The sequence below is a fragment of the Telopea speciosissima genome, chromosome 6, assembly GCF_018873765.1.
Source record: "Telopea speciosissima isolate NSW1024214 ecotype Mountain lineage chromosome 6, Tspe_v1, whole genome shotgun sequence".
Taxonomy (NCBI): domain Eukaryota; kingdom Viridiplantae; phylum Streptophyta; class Magnoliopsida; order Proteales; family Proteaceae; genus Telopea; species Telopea speciosissima.
This window is the reverse complement of record NC_057921.1, coordinates 63,174,479-63,191,377: the sequence shown is the minus strand read 5'-3', so window position 1 is coordinate 63,191,377 and position 16,899 is coordinate 63,174,479. Positions and strand designations below refer to the sequence as shown.

General features: G+C 36.8%; 2 protein-coding genes and 2 non-coding genes across 4 annotated transcripts; 1 reads left to right on the top strand and 3 right to left on the bottom strand.

Moving 5' to 3' along the window:
* Positions 1-6,784: 6,784 nt before the first annotated feature.
* LOC122666037 (21 kDa protein-like) lies at positions 6,785-7,405 on the bottom strand. Its single transcript, XM_043862153.1, has one exon. It carries the CDS (start codon positions 7,403-7,405, stop codon positions 6,785-6,787), a length of 621 nt encoding a protein of 206 aa, XP_043718088.1.
* A 1,784-nt stretch (positions 7,406-9,189) lies between these two features.
* Positions 9,190-9,271, bottom strand: TRNAS-AGA. Its single transcript has one exon. It is a non-coding gene; the product is annotated as a tRNA-Ser (tRNA).
* A 3,621-nt stretch (positions 9,272-12,892) lies between these two features.
* On the top strand, positions 12,893-12,965 carry TRNAE-CUC. Its single transcript has one exon. It is a non-coding gene; the product is annotated as a tRNA-Glu (tRNA).
* A 310-nt stretch (positions 12,966-13,275) lies between these two features.
* Positions 13,276-13,890, bottom strand: LOC122666036 (pectinesterase inhibitor 7-like). Its single transcript, XM_043862151.1, has one exon. It carries the CDS (start codon positions 13,888-13,890, stop codon positions 13,276-13,278), a length of 615 nt encoding a protein of 204 aa, XP_043718086.1.
* Between the last annotated feature and the right edge of the window lie 3,009 nt (positions 13,891-16,899).

Here is a 16,899-nt window from a genome sequence, read left to right as displayed (position 1 = left end):
AAGCTTTCTTTCTTTTTTTAACCAAAAAGAAAAAGCAAGATTCATCGCCATGAAATTTTAACCTTAATGCACTCGAATGTGGATGGGTTTATCTTTTCTTTTTTTTTCGTTTCCCATTATTGGAATTTTCTACCGAAGAATTGAATCTAGATTTTAGAAACCTAACCTTTAAGTTTTGGAGTTTTTTAATTTTCCTTCCATTGCTTCAGTGTCTTGCTTCCCCAATCACTTAGTCTGGATTCATCTCCGTTATACTTGCCATTTGAACAAGGGTTTCAAAACACGGAATGGGGATTTTGTTTTTGGGGATTTAGATGGATAAGTCGATTTGGGCATTCACCTTTAGATCGAGCTCGACGGAGAAGAAGAAGAGCCCGATCCGAACGGAATCTAGATGAGTGTGAGAGTAAGTGAAAAGGGTTGGTTTGAAAATTTTGAATCGGTCGGATGGGTTTGGTTTTGGGTTCAGGTTTAAAGTGGGTTCAAACAAATCCTTTGTGATATTAATTTTAATTTGAAATCCTACAATATTGACCGTTAGATTGTTGTCAGTCTAGCTGGCGCCTTTGTAGCGCATGGAAGTAGGATGGAAGCGCCACTTTTGGAAGTAGAGGATGTGGATCTGGGCTGAGTTGAGTCGTATCATCAATCACTCTCTTTAAGACCTTGGTTCTTCCTCATTGTGTAAACCAGTGTGAATCATCATTATTATTAAATTTCTTTTTCTAGTCCGGGTGTACAGTCTACGTCAACACTTTCATGTATCTATCTCTCTCCTCCTCAAAACAAAGGGAAATAAATAGCTTTCTTATGAGAAAGAGAGAGATAGACTTATGCTGCCCACACCCCTAGAAAGAGTTCTTTTTCTCCTTAAATAAACCAAGGCAGCATTTTATATGCATTTCAAATCGATTTGGCATTGTCGGATGATAAAATTAGTTATTTTATGGCTCAAAAATGCAAAATAAAATGTATAATAAACACACCCAAATCTCACTACTGTAGAACATCCAAGTAGGGGATGGGGATTTGAAGGGAAGGCCAATGTCCAACACACATCTAATGAATAGGCTGGCAGGACGATCTATACGTTAACACACATCCCAATGTGGATCATGCCAGCCCGTCTTGGATGTGCGATGGAAACCCTCCCCTGTTCGAGAGGATTCAAGTCCGGTTGAAGGTGGGGTGGTTGTGTACAACACCTGACGCACTGGACCGCCCAACATTGTCTTCATGCTCTAACGCTGTTAAGGTAGGCCCCAATGTTCCTGCCTTTGCCAACCCACCTCTCAGTCGTCGCCAGCATGATGGAATCTTTTCACTTGCTCCCCTCCTCAATTCCGAGAAAACATTTCAAACCATAACTCTCATCACAAGATTTTGAAACTACGTTTTTACAGATCCCACCAATGTATTATTCCATGCAACAAAGTTACTTGACAAAAGCAAGAATGAATGGCCACACAATTTAGGAAAATTATCTCCCCCAGTACTACTGACGGGGTGCTGTGGGCATCGTACGGCATAAAATATTGAGGGCGATTAAGATCCTATAATTTAAGCATTTCATTTTCTTTTTTCTATTCATCTTCTCGGTTGTCTTTGTTGGTGCCGTCGACGTTGACGATGGTGGGGTTGGCTTGACGTCCATCATCCAATCGATGAGTTCGGGAAAGAGATTGGAGTACAGGATTGTAGCTGATAAAACATTGTGGGAAGGGAAGGAGGTCACAGGGGACGAAATTTTGTTGCTATCTTGTAGTACCAAGGAAACGGAATAAAAAAAAGGGTATTTTGAAATACACTATAACCTAGGAAGGTATATGTGAACCTAAGGAGAAGCGAATTATTTCATTTTTTTGGCTGCAAGCCCTAATAGCAAGAGCATTCTTGTAACTTGGGTACCAACAAATTTTTTTCGGATCACCTATATATGGAGGGGGAGTTGCAATACAGAGGAACTAGGGAGATTGAGATAAAAACATTCAACGATCGAGATTTGATACGAGTGGTATTAGTTGAATTCAATCAATGTCTTGTGAACTTACTTCTCATTCACACCGGGTGTGGTCTCATACGTCAATAGTGGGTCTCGCACCACCCTTTGTGTGTGTGTGTGTGTGTGTGTGTGTGTGTGTGTGTGTGTGTGGTGGTGGTGGTGGTGGTGGTGGTGGGGATATGGTAGGAATCGTTTCCACATGGGAAGCGAATCCAAACCCTGACATTTTACCCATTTTCTATTACACATTTGCAAATTTGATTTGTTAGATTTCTCTAACAATTATTACTTTGGAAAAGAAATCCCTTAAAAATTTTACAATTTGTTTTTTTTCAAAATTCAAACCCAAGATTCAAAGCTAGGGTTTGGTATTGTTTTACCCAAAATAGAAAAAGGATTGGTATTGGATGCGCTAGTGAAAATCATTAAATAAAACCTATACATCACATACAATCTTAATAAAATTCCCACAAACTATATTTTATAGGTTCACGTTTCCTCGTCGCTAGGGGTTGATATCGACAATAAATCACCAAGTTGGACATCGATTTGATAGCAAAGTCTGTATTATAATGCATTCGAGTCGTAGTAATTATAGTATAATTGAAAGGTGTACTTTTGTCACCAAAAGTGTTCCTCTAAGAAGTTGTAAATTTTTGTTATCAAAAAAGTTGTAATTTTTTTTAATTGTCTTTTGTTTTATTCTTAAAAATTAATTAATGTGAAGTTAAAAAGGATTTAAAAAAAGTTGAAAGTGTTTTAAAATAACACTTGGGTTTAATTTAGTGTGATTTCTATTTCAGTTTGAAAGGATGATTTCTATTTCAAAAAGTGTTTGGTCTGATTTTTGCATCTTATTTCAGTGAAATAGAAATCAAGTAGAATAAAAATTCTGAAATAGTTGAGGAGTTGATTCAGAATTTCTATTTCATTTTCACTCTTGCTCTTCAATGAGCACATAGTTAATTTGATGGGTAAAATAGTAATTTCATGTTAGAAATAATATATCACCCTTCTTCTTCCTGTAGTGGTCTCACCACCATCCCACCACCATTGCCATCATTTCCATGTCACCACCACCACCACCACTTCCACACCACCGTCGCCGCCGCCACCGCCGCTATCACCACTATCTTTCCCAAAGAAATATAGAGAATCTATTCTCAAAAATTGAACTATCAAATAGTTTTTTTTTTTTTTCTTGAAATATTTCATATTGTTCTAAACAAAACTATTTCAATTTTTCATTAAAAACCTATTTGTTGATTTATGTCATAAAATCAATTCGAAATGAAAATGAAAATCATACCAAATCTAATCTTAATGCAATATTTATGTGAAATGATAGGATTTACTCTCATTGAAAACAAAAAATCCTAAACTAAAAAGATTTAAAATATAATTTTTTTCCACCGACATTGATTACAACATTATTAAAGTTTGGAGAAAGAATTGTTAAGCAGGTGGCATTGGAAGCACATCAGTAAGGAATACTAAAAACATTTCTCAGAAGCCATTTCATGAGAGAGAGAGAGAGAGAGAGAGGGTGGGTATGGCTCAAGAACCTTTCTTTAAGTTGGGCCATTATTTTCCTGGCCCTACAGTATGCTTTAAATCTCTCTTTTTCCAACACCACATTTTACGGTTTTTTATAAAACACCACATTTTACTAGTCATCTGATTACTGCACGTGAGAGAAAAGGTGGACTGATGCGTTTTTTCAAAAAAAAAAAGGGATCACCAGTTGTGACGGCAATCTAGATTGTCTACGGCCTGCCTGCCAATAGTAGTCAAAGCAACGCCCTGATGAGGTACAGTGCAATGATCGTCTTACCTCTGCCTGACACCTTGTCCGAGCGGGGGTAAGGCGGTCATTGCACCACACCTCATTTGTGCGTTGCTATGACTGTTACGGACAGCAGGCCGTACAGGATTAGGGTTCCTACTACGGTTGGTTACACATACAGTGAGCAAAGGTTGTGTTGTTCAATAAAGGTTTCCTTGGAAGAAAGAGCATGAGAGAAGGTTGGATCAGTTATCCAATCGATAAAGACATGGATTTAGGAATCGGTATCGAATCAGTCGTATCGATTACTACTGATATTGGCCGTTGCAAATATCAGTACTTTGTCTATACTGGGAAAGTGGTTTAAAAAAATATAAACGAATACCATTATCAGAATTGAAGGAAAAAATGGTCCGATTCGACCAATCTGTATCGATATCTGTATTAGTATTAGTGGTGATTGATGCCGACACCATACAAAATCCCTGAAGAGTGAAGAGAGATGCAACTAGGTAACTTAGTTTTATTACGTAATCATGATTAACACATGAATAATATTCTTGTTATTTTGTAATTAATTGAAGTTACCTATTCACTTCTTCTCTAAGTATTAGATATCATGGGTTTAAGGACAGATTTGGAACTTTATACTTTCGATTTGAGCCCCATGGCCATGAAAATAGAAAACCATCGTTAGGAAATAATCCCACATTCATTAACTCTTGGATCTTGAATGACTTCATATCAATTGAGCTTCTTCACTTAATATTTGGGTTTTTGAGTTGAATATTTCATTATAGTATTAGAGCTATTAATTTGAGAGATTATCAAACTTGATCATGAGAAAGAAAGAAAAAAAAAACATATTATTTTGTTATCTGCGGAAAGAGAAATATAGGGGTGAGGTGCTCATAGATTGACCATAAAGCATCTGTAGAGGCTTATGTGCCTCGTAAGTCATAATTTTACAATTTTTAACTGTTTTAGATATAAACTAGCATTAGAGTGACTAAAAATAGTCTCACATCAATGAGTGAAGGAAAGGCCATGGTCCTTTTTAAGGACTGGAGTCCTCATTCTCTCATGAGCTCTTTTAAAATTGTGACAACTTTTCACTACAACCATATGCGGTAATCATATTAAAGAAAAAGAAAAGAAAAAGAGTTGTACACAAAGCAAATGATTTTCTTGTGACAGAAAAGTACTCATACTGGCTATGTACTCCTAAATTTACCATGAATGCTAATATTTTCATGGGAAAAGGGAAAACGCGGTGTCAGCTTGATGATTTTTTTGAATTGGATTCCTTTACATGTCCTTTCACGATCCTCCCCGGGGCCCATACTATCTGTTTTCATTAAATACTCTCTTATGAGGATAAGATTCATCATCCCTGATTAAGGATGTAAATGAATAGTCAAAATCCGTTTCTGTATCTCTATATCAATTTATCATTTTTTGAATCCATCTGAAAACTAAATGGATACAGATACGGATACGCTATAATTATCTAAAAAACTATATTTATATGTAAATGAATAAAATATTCGATCCGTATCTGTTTAGCATTATTCGAATTCATCCGAAAACTAATCAAATGTGGATGCAGATATAATACTATTCGAACCGAATCCAATCCGTTTACATCCCTACCCACGACACCTATTAGTGGGAAATCATATGCTTATACTGTTGTGGGGAATTTCTTCGCTATTTTCATGAATCCAACTTAATTGTGGTTAGATGGGATTTTAAAGGTACCGTCGGCCTTTGTACAATTGGGGAAGAGATAATTATGACCATTGATTTTCTTCACCGTGGGTAACCAAATAATACCAAAAGGCCTTCTTCTGACAACTCCACTTGTTTTTTTTAAGGAAAGTTTCTCAAGGTCATAATTAATTATTTCCCCTCCCCCTTTACGAAGCCCTGATTGTACCTTGGAATCCCATTCATCTACAATAAAGATAGACTGGTGAATAGGATCTCTATCTTTTTTTGTTTTTTTAAATGAAAGGTTACCCTACTTTTGCAATGATATTAGTTTTGAAGTCGTAAAAGTGATTTAGGCCCATAATCTTGTGCTTATTAATTCCCCCTTATCGTTTTCATTTTACAAGGATAAATCTTATTGTAACCTAGATTGGTTACTTTTTATCCTTTTAGTATATATAACACACGTTTTTCACTAAAGGATGGAGGTGCCCTTACAATAACTCTTTATCTTAAAGAACTTTTAAATTAAAACAAGAGGTAATTAAAATCAGGTTCTAAATACAGATTAAAATACTCTTCAAATTCCTTGATCCCTGAGTGTGGTGCAGTTTCGGGTTGAGAGGTCGACACCTGGCAGACGTGACATCCAATGATTTGAAATCGATTGAACCAGTTTTTACCTTTCTTCTTGAGCTTGACACCATTCATTATCACGCCTACCTGGTGTCAACCTCTCAACCCTGAACTACACCACACTCGACGATCAAGGAATTGGAGACATTTTTTCCCCTCCAAATACTTGCTTTCATTTCTAGAAGGTGCTAAATTCAAAGAAATATTCTCTTCATGATGAATAGATAAGTTTCTTTATTTTTAGTAAAATAGTTAAAGTTCTTGATCACCATGAGTAATCGAATATTCTCAATATCAATTCATGCCTAAATAATCAAATTATAAGTTATTGCTGCTGCTGCTGCTTCTGTTTTCCTAGTTTGCCTATGTGGAAAAATTGTTCTTGATCGATTAGAAAAGAGAAATGTCTCTCTTTGTTTTTCTCTAAAGGTGTTTGGATTTCAACATTTATTGAATATCATGATTTCAAACAGAGAAATTGATTGTTCTTCAAGTATATATTGGAAAAAATGTTCAAATTGGATGAATGGTCCAAAGGTATTCCAATCCAAATCCAAACTGATAGGAATATATATGCAGATCTGCACTATACAGAAAGAACAGAGACAGATAAATGGAAGTATTACTTAATTAGCAATAGATGATCATCAGGATCTGGTAGAGGGGGAGTGGGCTTTAGACTTGGACTTGTAGTTCTGGGCGAGGCCATCAACGATTGCAAGAGCATTGCTGGTCAACATTGCAGTATTTGTAACACTGTTTCTGATACTCTTTTCCAACTTCCCATTACCATACCCACCCATTCCTTCCATGCAAGTGTCTTCGTCCGTCAGAGCAGCACTCACCCATGTCTCTACACTGCTTAACTTGAACTCAAAATCAGAACCCCTAAGAACCTTCATCTCCTCAATAGATTGTTTCAGCTCACAGATTGCATCTCCAACCTCATACACGCAGTCTTTAATGGCATTCGTCTCGTTGATCAACAACCCATTTGTGTTTGACAGCTTTTTAACCAAGGCCGATGTGTTCTGGGTTGCGTGCAGGCTTACTTTCAGGGCCACTATAGCCAGTTTCGTCCGGTTTGTTCCAACGGTGCTTGCGTAGGGAGAGAGAGAACTGTAACACAAGTTGGGGTACCTAGTGGATGAACAGCAAGATCTGATGTAGTTGGTGTTGCTACATTTGGTGGTTGTGGTGGTGGTGGTTGCAAAGCTGCTCTTCATGCTTGAGCTCAATACCAGAAGAGCAACAATGGCGGCCGCCATTAGAGCATAGCAGGAAGTTGTAGATCTAAAGCCTTTCATCTCCATATGATCCTCACCTAAAGATTCACAAGATCAGGGATGAACATGTCGGTTGAGGAAGGGACGAACCCTATTTATATGGTGGTGCTCTTGGCTCTCACCTTGAACAGTTAAAACTCATGTGTGCTTTGTATGATGGGAGCCGTCACTAATCAACCGGTGTGTCAATCGGTCGGTTTGGGTCCAATTCGGTCCAAGTTGAATCGGTTTTGGTGTGGAAAAGGTGAATTCAAAACCAAACCAATAAGGAAAACTTCAGTTTCGGACCTTTGGTTGGTTTTGAGTTCTTATCAGGTTAGTTCTGGTCCGATTTGACATATATGTGCAAAAATTATGATATTTTTTTTTATAATGAGTTTCGGCCTGGTATTGGATTCTTTAGGGGTAATGTCGTTTGGTTTTGATCCGGTTTTTCATCTGATTTCAGTTTTGAATTCGGGTTAAGCCGATCCAATAAAGATCGATTAGGTTCGATTCGATTCCACTGGTTCGGGCTAGGTTTGGACAACCCTAGGTGCTGGACCACTTCCGTGCATGGTGTGATACGATTGGATACTCTGACTTTAGGAGAGGAGTAAGATTTTAGTATCTGTGGTTTACCAGATTATTAGGATTTTAATTCTGAGACCAACCTAACATAATAATGATATGGGGAGATCAAGAATGAGGAGGAGAGTGGTTCAGTGCTTCCAGGTTTTATGGTTTGATGGGAGACGTTTGGAGCCCAGATGGGAGACTCGTGTCAAAAGTCAATTGTCAACGCGCATTGGAGTAGCTGTCTTAGCAAAACATTTCACGTGTTCTCTGCATTATAGCCACTTCGCCAGGGGGCCAGAATCTGAGTTTCAGAAGAAAATGTGGAAGCCGGAAGGGAATGCGTTATATGTGGCATCATAGATGGCTAATCATGTGGTAGTCTTGTGTTATCAAATATGCAATGCATGCCTATCATTATTTTAATATTTTTTATTTGCTATTTTAAATAAAAATAATAAAGGAAAAAGAACTTCATCCCCGGAGTGTGACCTACGGCAACACTCGCATGAGTCTGTTTCTTTCATCTCTATATGAAAAGACATCTATGTTCATTGTTTTGAGGGGAGAGAGAGAGAGAGTGATAGGCACATGGGAGTGATAGAGTAGTTGATATTTCCGAATAGAAAATTATTTCCCTAATAATAAATTCTACTAGACTACCAAATATAGGGAGAGGAATTTTTATCCTATGTTGTTACAGCATAGCACCATGCTGTAACAACAGAGGATAACGATTCATAGGGAAAGAGAGTTCTAAATGGGCCTTGAACTACCTCATATGGGCCTTTGGAAGAATTCTTTCGATCTTCTCAAAATTGTATTTACCTTTTTCCCCAAGAAGACATCTATAAATCAATTCCCCTTAAAGAAAATTTTAATGTTAAAAACAAAATATATTAATTAAATTTATAAGGTTATAAGAAAAGGTTTTTTTGAGCAAGCCATAATGGGGAGAGCATGCATCAATGGGTTATAACAAAACGATATTGTACAAAGAAGGGTAGCAAAGTCATTTCATGTGAAGAGGAGAGAGATAGGCATAGAAGTGCTAGCATATCCTCCTCCCTTAGGTTAGAGAATCTTTTCTCTAAGATTATTTATTCCAAAAAATAAATAAATAAAAAAGAAAAAAGAAAAAAGAAAAATGGTATGGTTGTTGATTGCTTAGACTTCCAATAATGGTGTTAAAAATTGGGCAAAACCAAAAACGTGAACGGCAGGATTCGAACCTGCGCGGGCAGAGCCCACATGATTTCTAGTCATGCCCGATAACCACTCCGGCACGTCCACCGAGATGAATAATAAATGCTAAATAGAATAATTGACAACTTATTAACTCTTGTTTGAGAATTGAGTAGAAGACCAAATCGGTCGTATCTTCAAGAGAGTAGTTTGTACTTAAGCAATGGGTATTGCTGTTTCCATTGTGAAGGGGGAAGGAAATTGAAGAGGTATAAAAAAACACTCAAACACTGTGTATTTGTTCAATACTTCAAAAGCTCCACGGAACACTTTAAATTAAACTCTTTAATTTATTTCTTATTGGAATAATCCAATCTAGTATCCATACATTAGATCGAGTCCTATTAAACACATAATAAACACCAACCTCCAAGTCTATTCCTCAATAGATAGCAAGGCCAAAGCTAAAGCCAAACCCTGTATTGAATCTTTATCTTTTGTGTGATGAACCATCCAAACTTGATTAAAATTGACCTCTTCGTAGGTCCAAACAGTGTTGTGGGGCTTTAAGTTCGGCATTGTGAGTTGTGACATGAAACGTGGTGATGTGAACAATTCATTTGAAATCTTGTCTGTATCCTGCAGTACTCATCATGCATCCAAAACTTGGTAGTTAGGACGAAATCCTTCACTTTTAAGATCCAGATCCTCTACGGCGCGTAGTCTGTAGCGGTTTGTGCAACATAGATTGAGCCATATATGCAAAGACCACCTTACCCCTGCCCAAATGCCTTACCCGAACAGAGGTAAGGTGGTCATTGCATGTGTGACCCAATATGCACCGCTACGGGCAGCTGGGCCGTAGACGATCTGAATTGTCACTTTTAGAATTAAATTATGTTTTTATCCACTTCACGTGTATCATCACTTCAGACCTAAAAAGCCGTTTTTATCATAACTTGGGGAAGAAAGCCTTCAGTTTTACAATATTCGTTTTATATTCTCTATCATGTCGATCACTTCAGACTAAAAGCTATTTTAGGATCAAAAGTTAACACAAGACGGTTGAGTAAAGGCTCTCTTTCTCTTTCTTTTAAGTAAACTAATACAAATATCTAACCTAAAAAACAAAAACTAATTCAAATAGCGTTTGTTATTTACTCTTATAAATGTTGAAATCGATCTCTGTCCCTCTAAGACTTGACAGCCCAATTAAACCTTTGTCTCCTGAATAGTTTCAGTATTCAATTTCGAGAAGCAACCTCTCCCAGTTCACACCCTTTCTTCTCTTCCGAAGCTTGAAGAACTGTTTAACAGATCCCTCCCTTTACGTATTTTGCAATTTACTTTCTTTGTCATCCTAATAAATGAAAATTTTAGGGAAATGATTGGATTGAGTGGTGCAAAAATATTCCATAATATTGATAAAGGGAATGAAACTTAAAGAGTACCACAGAAAAGGACCTAATTGACTGTTGGATCAAGAGAACCTGTTGGATTTTAATTGTTTTTAGAATTATTTATTTAAAATATTGATTTTTTTTTTATATGAAAGAATTGTTAGAGGGTTTTGTCTTTTCTAAATGGACAGCTAAGCGATTAATTGATGTTATTATAAAAAGACATGTTTGAATGATCATGTCTTGTGAAAAATATATGGTGTTTGGACATGTCTTTTGGAGTCTCTTCTTCTCCTATATATCGAGAAGAAATTTAGCACACTTTTTTACTAGTTTTTTAGATAATTCCAATTTTGTTTTCTTTATACATTATTTTGTTTATGTTTAACTTAGCACAATTTTGAATTATCCTAACGTGACCCTGTAAGCAAGTGTAACGACTATTGAAAGAGCATGTAAGATTGTTTTATTTTGGAGATTGATTCTCAAGAACCCGGTTTACACCATAAAGGCATCACTGATGGCATGACTCAGCTCCACCAATTCTATAAGTTTCTCCATGTCTTTTCAGAATCGTGACATTGTATATGATGCTTGTATTTGCCTTCATCAAGCTCGGTTTGTTTATGATTCAAAGAATATATTCTATTTATTTTGTTACATGTATTTACATATAAGATGGATATTTTCAACAATTCTTAATTAAGACAATAAAATTTCTCAGGTGATTACAATTTTGATTACCATATGACAAACCCATTAAAAGTTTGTCAATATTAAAAATAGATTGATTTTCTCTCATAAAATTTGGTTCATACATGTGCGTACGTGCCTTGATTGATTAGATAAGAAAAGAATCCTTGAAATGGTAATAGAGTGTGGAGGTTTCTCATTTTTTTTTCTTACTCTCAAGAATCTACTAATTCAGTAAAGATAGTAGTTTTCAACAATTTTGGACCATCTATTGGAACTCTCTATTACTAATTAAGTGGAAGGAGATATACTTTATTTCTCTAGTTACTATTGTATTAAGCCTAAAGGATTGAGAGTAAAGAGGAGCATGGATACAGTCATAGGATCGAATTTTCCTTCACCCGTGATGAATGAAATCTCATTCACCGAGGAGGGGCGGGAGAGAATAGAAATATATATATCAAGATGATATTTTGAAACATACTAAAACCCTAACTTGGAGGAGTTTGTGAATCGTATTCTATAGGGGAGGAAAACTTTGTTCTTTAACTTTTAAGAGAAGATAATCTGAAACAATTTTGTTTGTAAGTGTGAATGGGTGGCATTAGTCTATAGACCATATCATTTCAACCTCATGGTCCTCATCACGTTACTAGTTGATGGGTTCCTTTCAAGTTTCAATAATAGTCTCCTTTACCCCAAAAAAACAAAAAAAAAAAAAAATTAAAAAAAAATGTTTCAATAATAGTTAAAGGACTAGTTAGAACCGCCCCAAGATGTAATGCAACAGATGGATGTGGGAACACGCATGCATAAAGCCCCCAACCTCTTCAATTTGCTTATTGCATGCAACAAATGTGTTTTGTCATTATTATTGATATTCTTTTTAGTTTGTCTTACTGATTTGACATTGATGCATTGGTTTTATATTATTATTTTATACATAAAGGCTGCATTCTTAACCATTATTAAATCCTTTCAGATTACAATTGTTTTGAAGTCGAATAAGGAGATCTTAATTAGATCAACTCATAATGCAAGGTATTTATTGTTAAATCAGAAATTGTTTTCTTTAATATATATATTTAAGGATCGAGTTTCTCTCCACCCACGGTGGGGGTGGAAGAAGGCGGAAATGAGTATCGAGAGGGTATTTTAGTGGAGAAAAACGTTGTCTTTTAATATATATGTTGCATCATCATATTCATTGATAATATGTTCAATGATTAAAACTTGGAATTGGATTTAGAATGGATTAAAATCAGTCCAACAAATGAGGAATCGATTGAAATCAGCCAAATATGCTTTATCCTGGATTTTGGAAGGGGTTGGCCAAGCTGAATCAATCATAATTGGTATTGATCTTGGCGAATTTCGATCCAAATCAACTAATAATTTAGATTTAAGGTCATTATGGCGGTGGTTAGCTCTCCTAATCTGTCTTATTGACCAACCAATTTTGAATTGATTGATTGCTTCTATTCTTTAATCCCTGTTTGGTTTAGTTTTAAAAACTATCGTGGTTGGACTGTGTTTTGATCATTACATGGGTTGAATTGTTAAATTTTATTAAAATCTTGGATATTAATTATAAAATTAAGTTAAGGTCAAATATTTGATCCATATTCAATATCCTTCCGTTGTAGTCTAGTTGGTTAGGATACTCGGCTCTCACCCGAGAGACCCGGGTTCAAGTCCCGGCAACGGAATTTCATTTTGTTCCTCAGAAATTTCACTTCATTTTTTCAGTCTCCAACTCTCCATAGAAATAAGTATCTCAAGAAAGAACTCTGCAAATAAAATCTTTGTACAAATTAAGAACACTCAAGGTCAGAATCCAATTCAAGATACAACTCCTCCATACATGCATAGGTAGTTAAGGTTTCAAGCTATATACACAAAACTATAAATACACAAATAAACTATTCTCTCATATAGCTTTCAACTAATTATTACTTACCATATTCTACACCATATATCTTCTTACACATCTCTCTCTCTGCATAGGTAGTAAGAAAATCATGGATGTTGTTGATCAGTTTGATGCTCATTGGCTTGAGTTGAAGACAACTTATTAATTAGAGCCAAGGCATTGCTAGTAAGCTGAGCAACATTCAGAATACAATTCCTAATTATGTTCTTGATATTTCCATTCATGGCGTCTCCTTCAAATCCATCCATACAAGTATCCTCATTTGTTAAAGCAGCACTAACCCATGTCTGTATGTTGCTTAATTTTTGATAGAAATCAGGACCAGATAAGTGTTTCATCTCCTTCAAGGATTGTTGAAGCTCGTCCATAGAATCACCAATCATCTCCACACAGTCTGCAACAGCTGCTGCTTCCCTAGGACTCATTTCATTTTCTTTTGATAAGCTCACTACCCTGTCTGAACTCGATCGATCGCTCCTTAGGCTGACCTTGAGTGCCACTTGAGCCAATCTTCTTGGACTCCCATGAACACTGGTAGCATAGGCAGAGAGTGTCTGGAAGCACAAATCTGGATACAGAGTCACTCCACATGAAGTCTTAATGAACTCCATATCGTCCCCTTGGCCTGAACAAGTTTTCATGTATGAGGAGATGCTTAAGAAGAGACAGAGAAGGGCTACAGAAGTTGCAGAACCTTCCATTTCTAAAGGAATGATTTTGGAAATTAAACTACAAGTATGGATTATTGTGAGGTGAGGACTGAGGAAGGGATTTCTCTCCCCTTTTATAAGGGAAAGGGAAGGGAAGGTGTCCCTAGCTAGCCAGCTAGCTTGTTTGGTCTCTGGCACTGTTGCAATTAAGGGTGATGGCATGGAGACACACATCACATGCAGTGATGGAGGTGAGAAAAGGAGAGAAAGGGATAGAGGATCGATCTCTGTAATGTAAGTAAAGGAGAGCCCTACAAGTTGTGGACTCCTCAGAAGATAAGGTTGAACCACCTTTTTTATCAGTTAATGTAGTTATTCTAATATGTGCACTAACTCATCAGATGGCCCATATATAACCCAAATTCAATATCTAGTGACATGGCTTTTGGTCCACACGTACACCACTATGTATAGGATCTTTGTCCCCTCCAGTTCCCCAGTGCCTGTAATAAGGGGGTATAATGATCACCCTACCCCTATGGCTTTCTTTAAACAAGCTTAATTATGTTGTAGGCCATGCTCGACCTGAATTAACCTTTTATTGGGGTTTAGTGTTTCTTGTATTCTGTGGGTGTATATGAAATTTATATCTAGATCGGGTTTTGGGTTCATTATATATACTCAGTAAAATTATAACTATAAGAGGATTATGATTTTTAGGGTTTCTATCTATGCATGGAAAACCTTGATGGTGAAAATTTTTCTGACTTGATAATAATAATGTGTTCATGCATATCCAATAAATAAAATAAATAAAAGAATCTCTTGATGTTTCGTCCGTAGTCAAAAAGTAAATGGATGGCTATTAACGTGGATTATAAGTTATGAATTAGTTTAGATTGATGCAAATTAGGCAATATTAATCTCAATTGGGTTATCAAACTAGAACCACAAACCATTGCGCTTCCTTATCTCTACATGGAAGGTCCTCCTAGCAAGAGCAACATTTCTTTATCTGGTGGGGCATCAGGGGGCATGGATATATTATATATATCTACCATGTAGCAGTTTGGTTGGCAAACAAGCTCTGTGGGCATAACTTCAAGTCTCAGCAGTTCAAACTTGATTATGTGTTGGGATTAAAGGTCTGAAAGTTTTTTTAAAAATCAATTAAAATTAAGACAAACGTGGGTATTAATACTAAAAGATCCATGCATGATCAAACACACAGTATTAAGGACAGGGTGCTCAAGTTCTTATAAGTCTTTACATCGAGCTATGTACTCACATCTAATGTGGGATCGGTTGCTTTGGAGTTGAATCCTAACAATTTCTCTCTTTACATGGGAACTGAAAATTTCACTTAGGGATTTTTGTCACGCCCTAACTCTGATGCCACTTGTTGTGACTCGAGTAGAGCTCACTGTTAAAAATTAGTTGTTAAGGAAAAGATGCCCGAGTCCTTATAAATCTTCATGTCGATGTAGGATCGGTTGCTTTTGAATAGAATCCCAATAATTTTTTTCTGTGTACATTACCGGTGGGAGTTAAAAATAACATTTGGGTACAATCATAAGGTTAGGGAAACTTAGGAACTCAAGCCCGCCCTAAACCTGGATAGGGCTTGTGCTTGGCTTTTCAGCCTGCATGGCAGACCTGGGCTGGGATTTTCAGGCTCGAGGCCAGCCCGTCCCAACCCTAATTATTTATATAGGTGCATATTAATTAATTACATGTTACGTGTTAAGCCTTTATAATTATTTTCTAAGAAGCATTGAAGTTGATGATGTCTCATTTTTTTTATTATTATTTTTTTAGTTCATATAAGTCATAAAATACCCAAAAAAAAAAAAAAAGAGTAAATCAAGGCCACTCCGGCCTTGGTAAAATCAGGGCAACCCCGACCAACCCGGGCTAATCATGGTCAATCAAGGCCGGGAATGAGTTAGCCAGCTAGGGTCAATCAAGGTCAGTTCGGCCCTGGTAAAATCAGGGTCAACCCTGCCCAACCAGGCGAGTATGCATAGTTTCAATGAATCGAGCTCTTATCAGTTCAAAGTGTCATCACCGAAGATGTGAATGATGTGTTTTGTGCTTTCCCTTCCATGGAAAAGGTTCCGAAGGCCCTAGCTAGCATGGGTCCTCTGAAATCACCCGGCCGGATGGTTTCCCTCTCCTCTTTTTTCAAAAATTTTGGATTACTACCAAGGAAGACCTGTTCTATTTTGTGGCTTTTCCCGGATGAAATGAAACGTACATTTGATTCATGTAGCAGGAGAAAGATTTTCCATTCCTTAGCCGGAAAGATATGTGGCCCTGAAAGAGGGATTAAGTGGAACATAATTGACGGAGGTAGAGTCGTGGTAACACTTGTTTATTTCATATTATGGATCTTAGCTCCTTGGAACAATATGCTACTACTGAAACATAGAAGAATTGAAAGACCTCTTTCATGAAATTAACCATTTCATTTATTTTAGAAAGAAATTCTTTTCAACTAAACAAATATGGCATGGTTACAGGAGTCTATCATAACGTTAAGGACATCCTGACATAACTGTCTAGGTGAAGTAGCGACCTAAAAGACCATACGAAACGATACATAGATAAGAAAATCACTTGTGAGATCCAAGTCATTCTTTTTCGGGCGATTATCTGTTGGCCTAGTAGACTAGTAGTCCCTAGTCCAATCCAGTCCAACAACCTAAGGGACCAAATGTTAAGTTCCAAGCCCAGCTCAAGCGCCCAACCTGTCAAATTGCCACCGGCCTACCCAACTTGGAAGTCCACCTGTGACGGTTGGGTACTGTAAATGGAGGATAGGAGCAAAATACTGGTTTAGCGAAAGACGAGGAAGTGGATGGCGGAAAGATATCAAATGGTAATTCTGCAATTTGGATTTCAAATTGGATTTAAATGTCAATTGACATTTTTGAACTTTTCAGGTTTATCGGATGAGTGGGTAGAGCGGCTAGAGCCAAGTGACTACACTCGAAGCAACACAGGATGCAAAGGAATTTTTATTACCTGCGGTTTCTTTGTTCGGTACGGTTTTCTAGT

Excerpts from the sequence above, each read along its gene's own strand:
- LOC122666037 (XM_043862153.1), bottom strand. The coding sequence starts at position 7,405 with ATGGCGGCCGCCATTGTTGCTCTTCTGGTATTGAGCTCAAGCATGAAG.
- LOC122666036 (XM_043862151.1), bottom strand. The coding sequence starts at position 13,890 with ATGGAAGGTTCTGCAACTTCTGTAGCCCTTCTCTGTCTCTTCTTAAGC.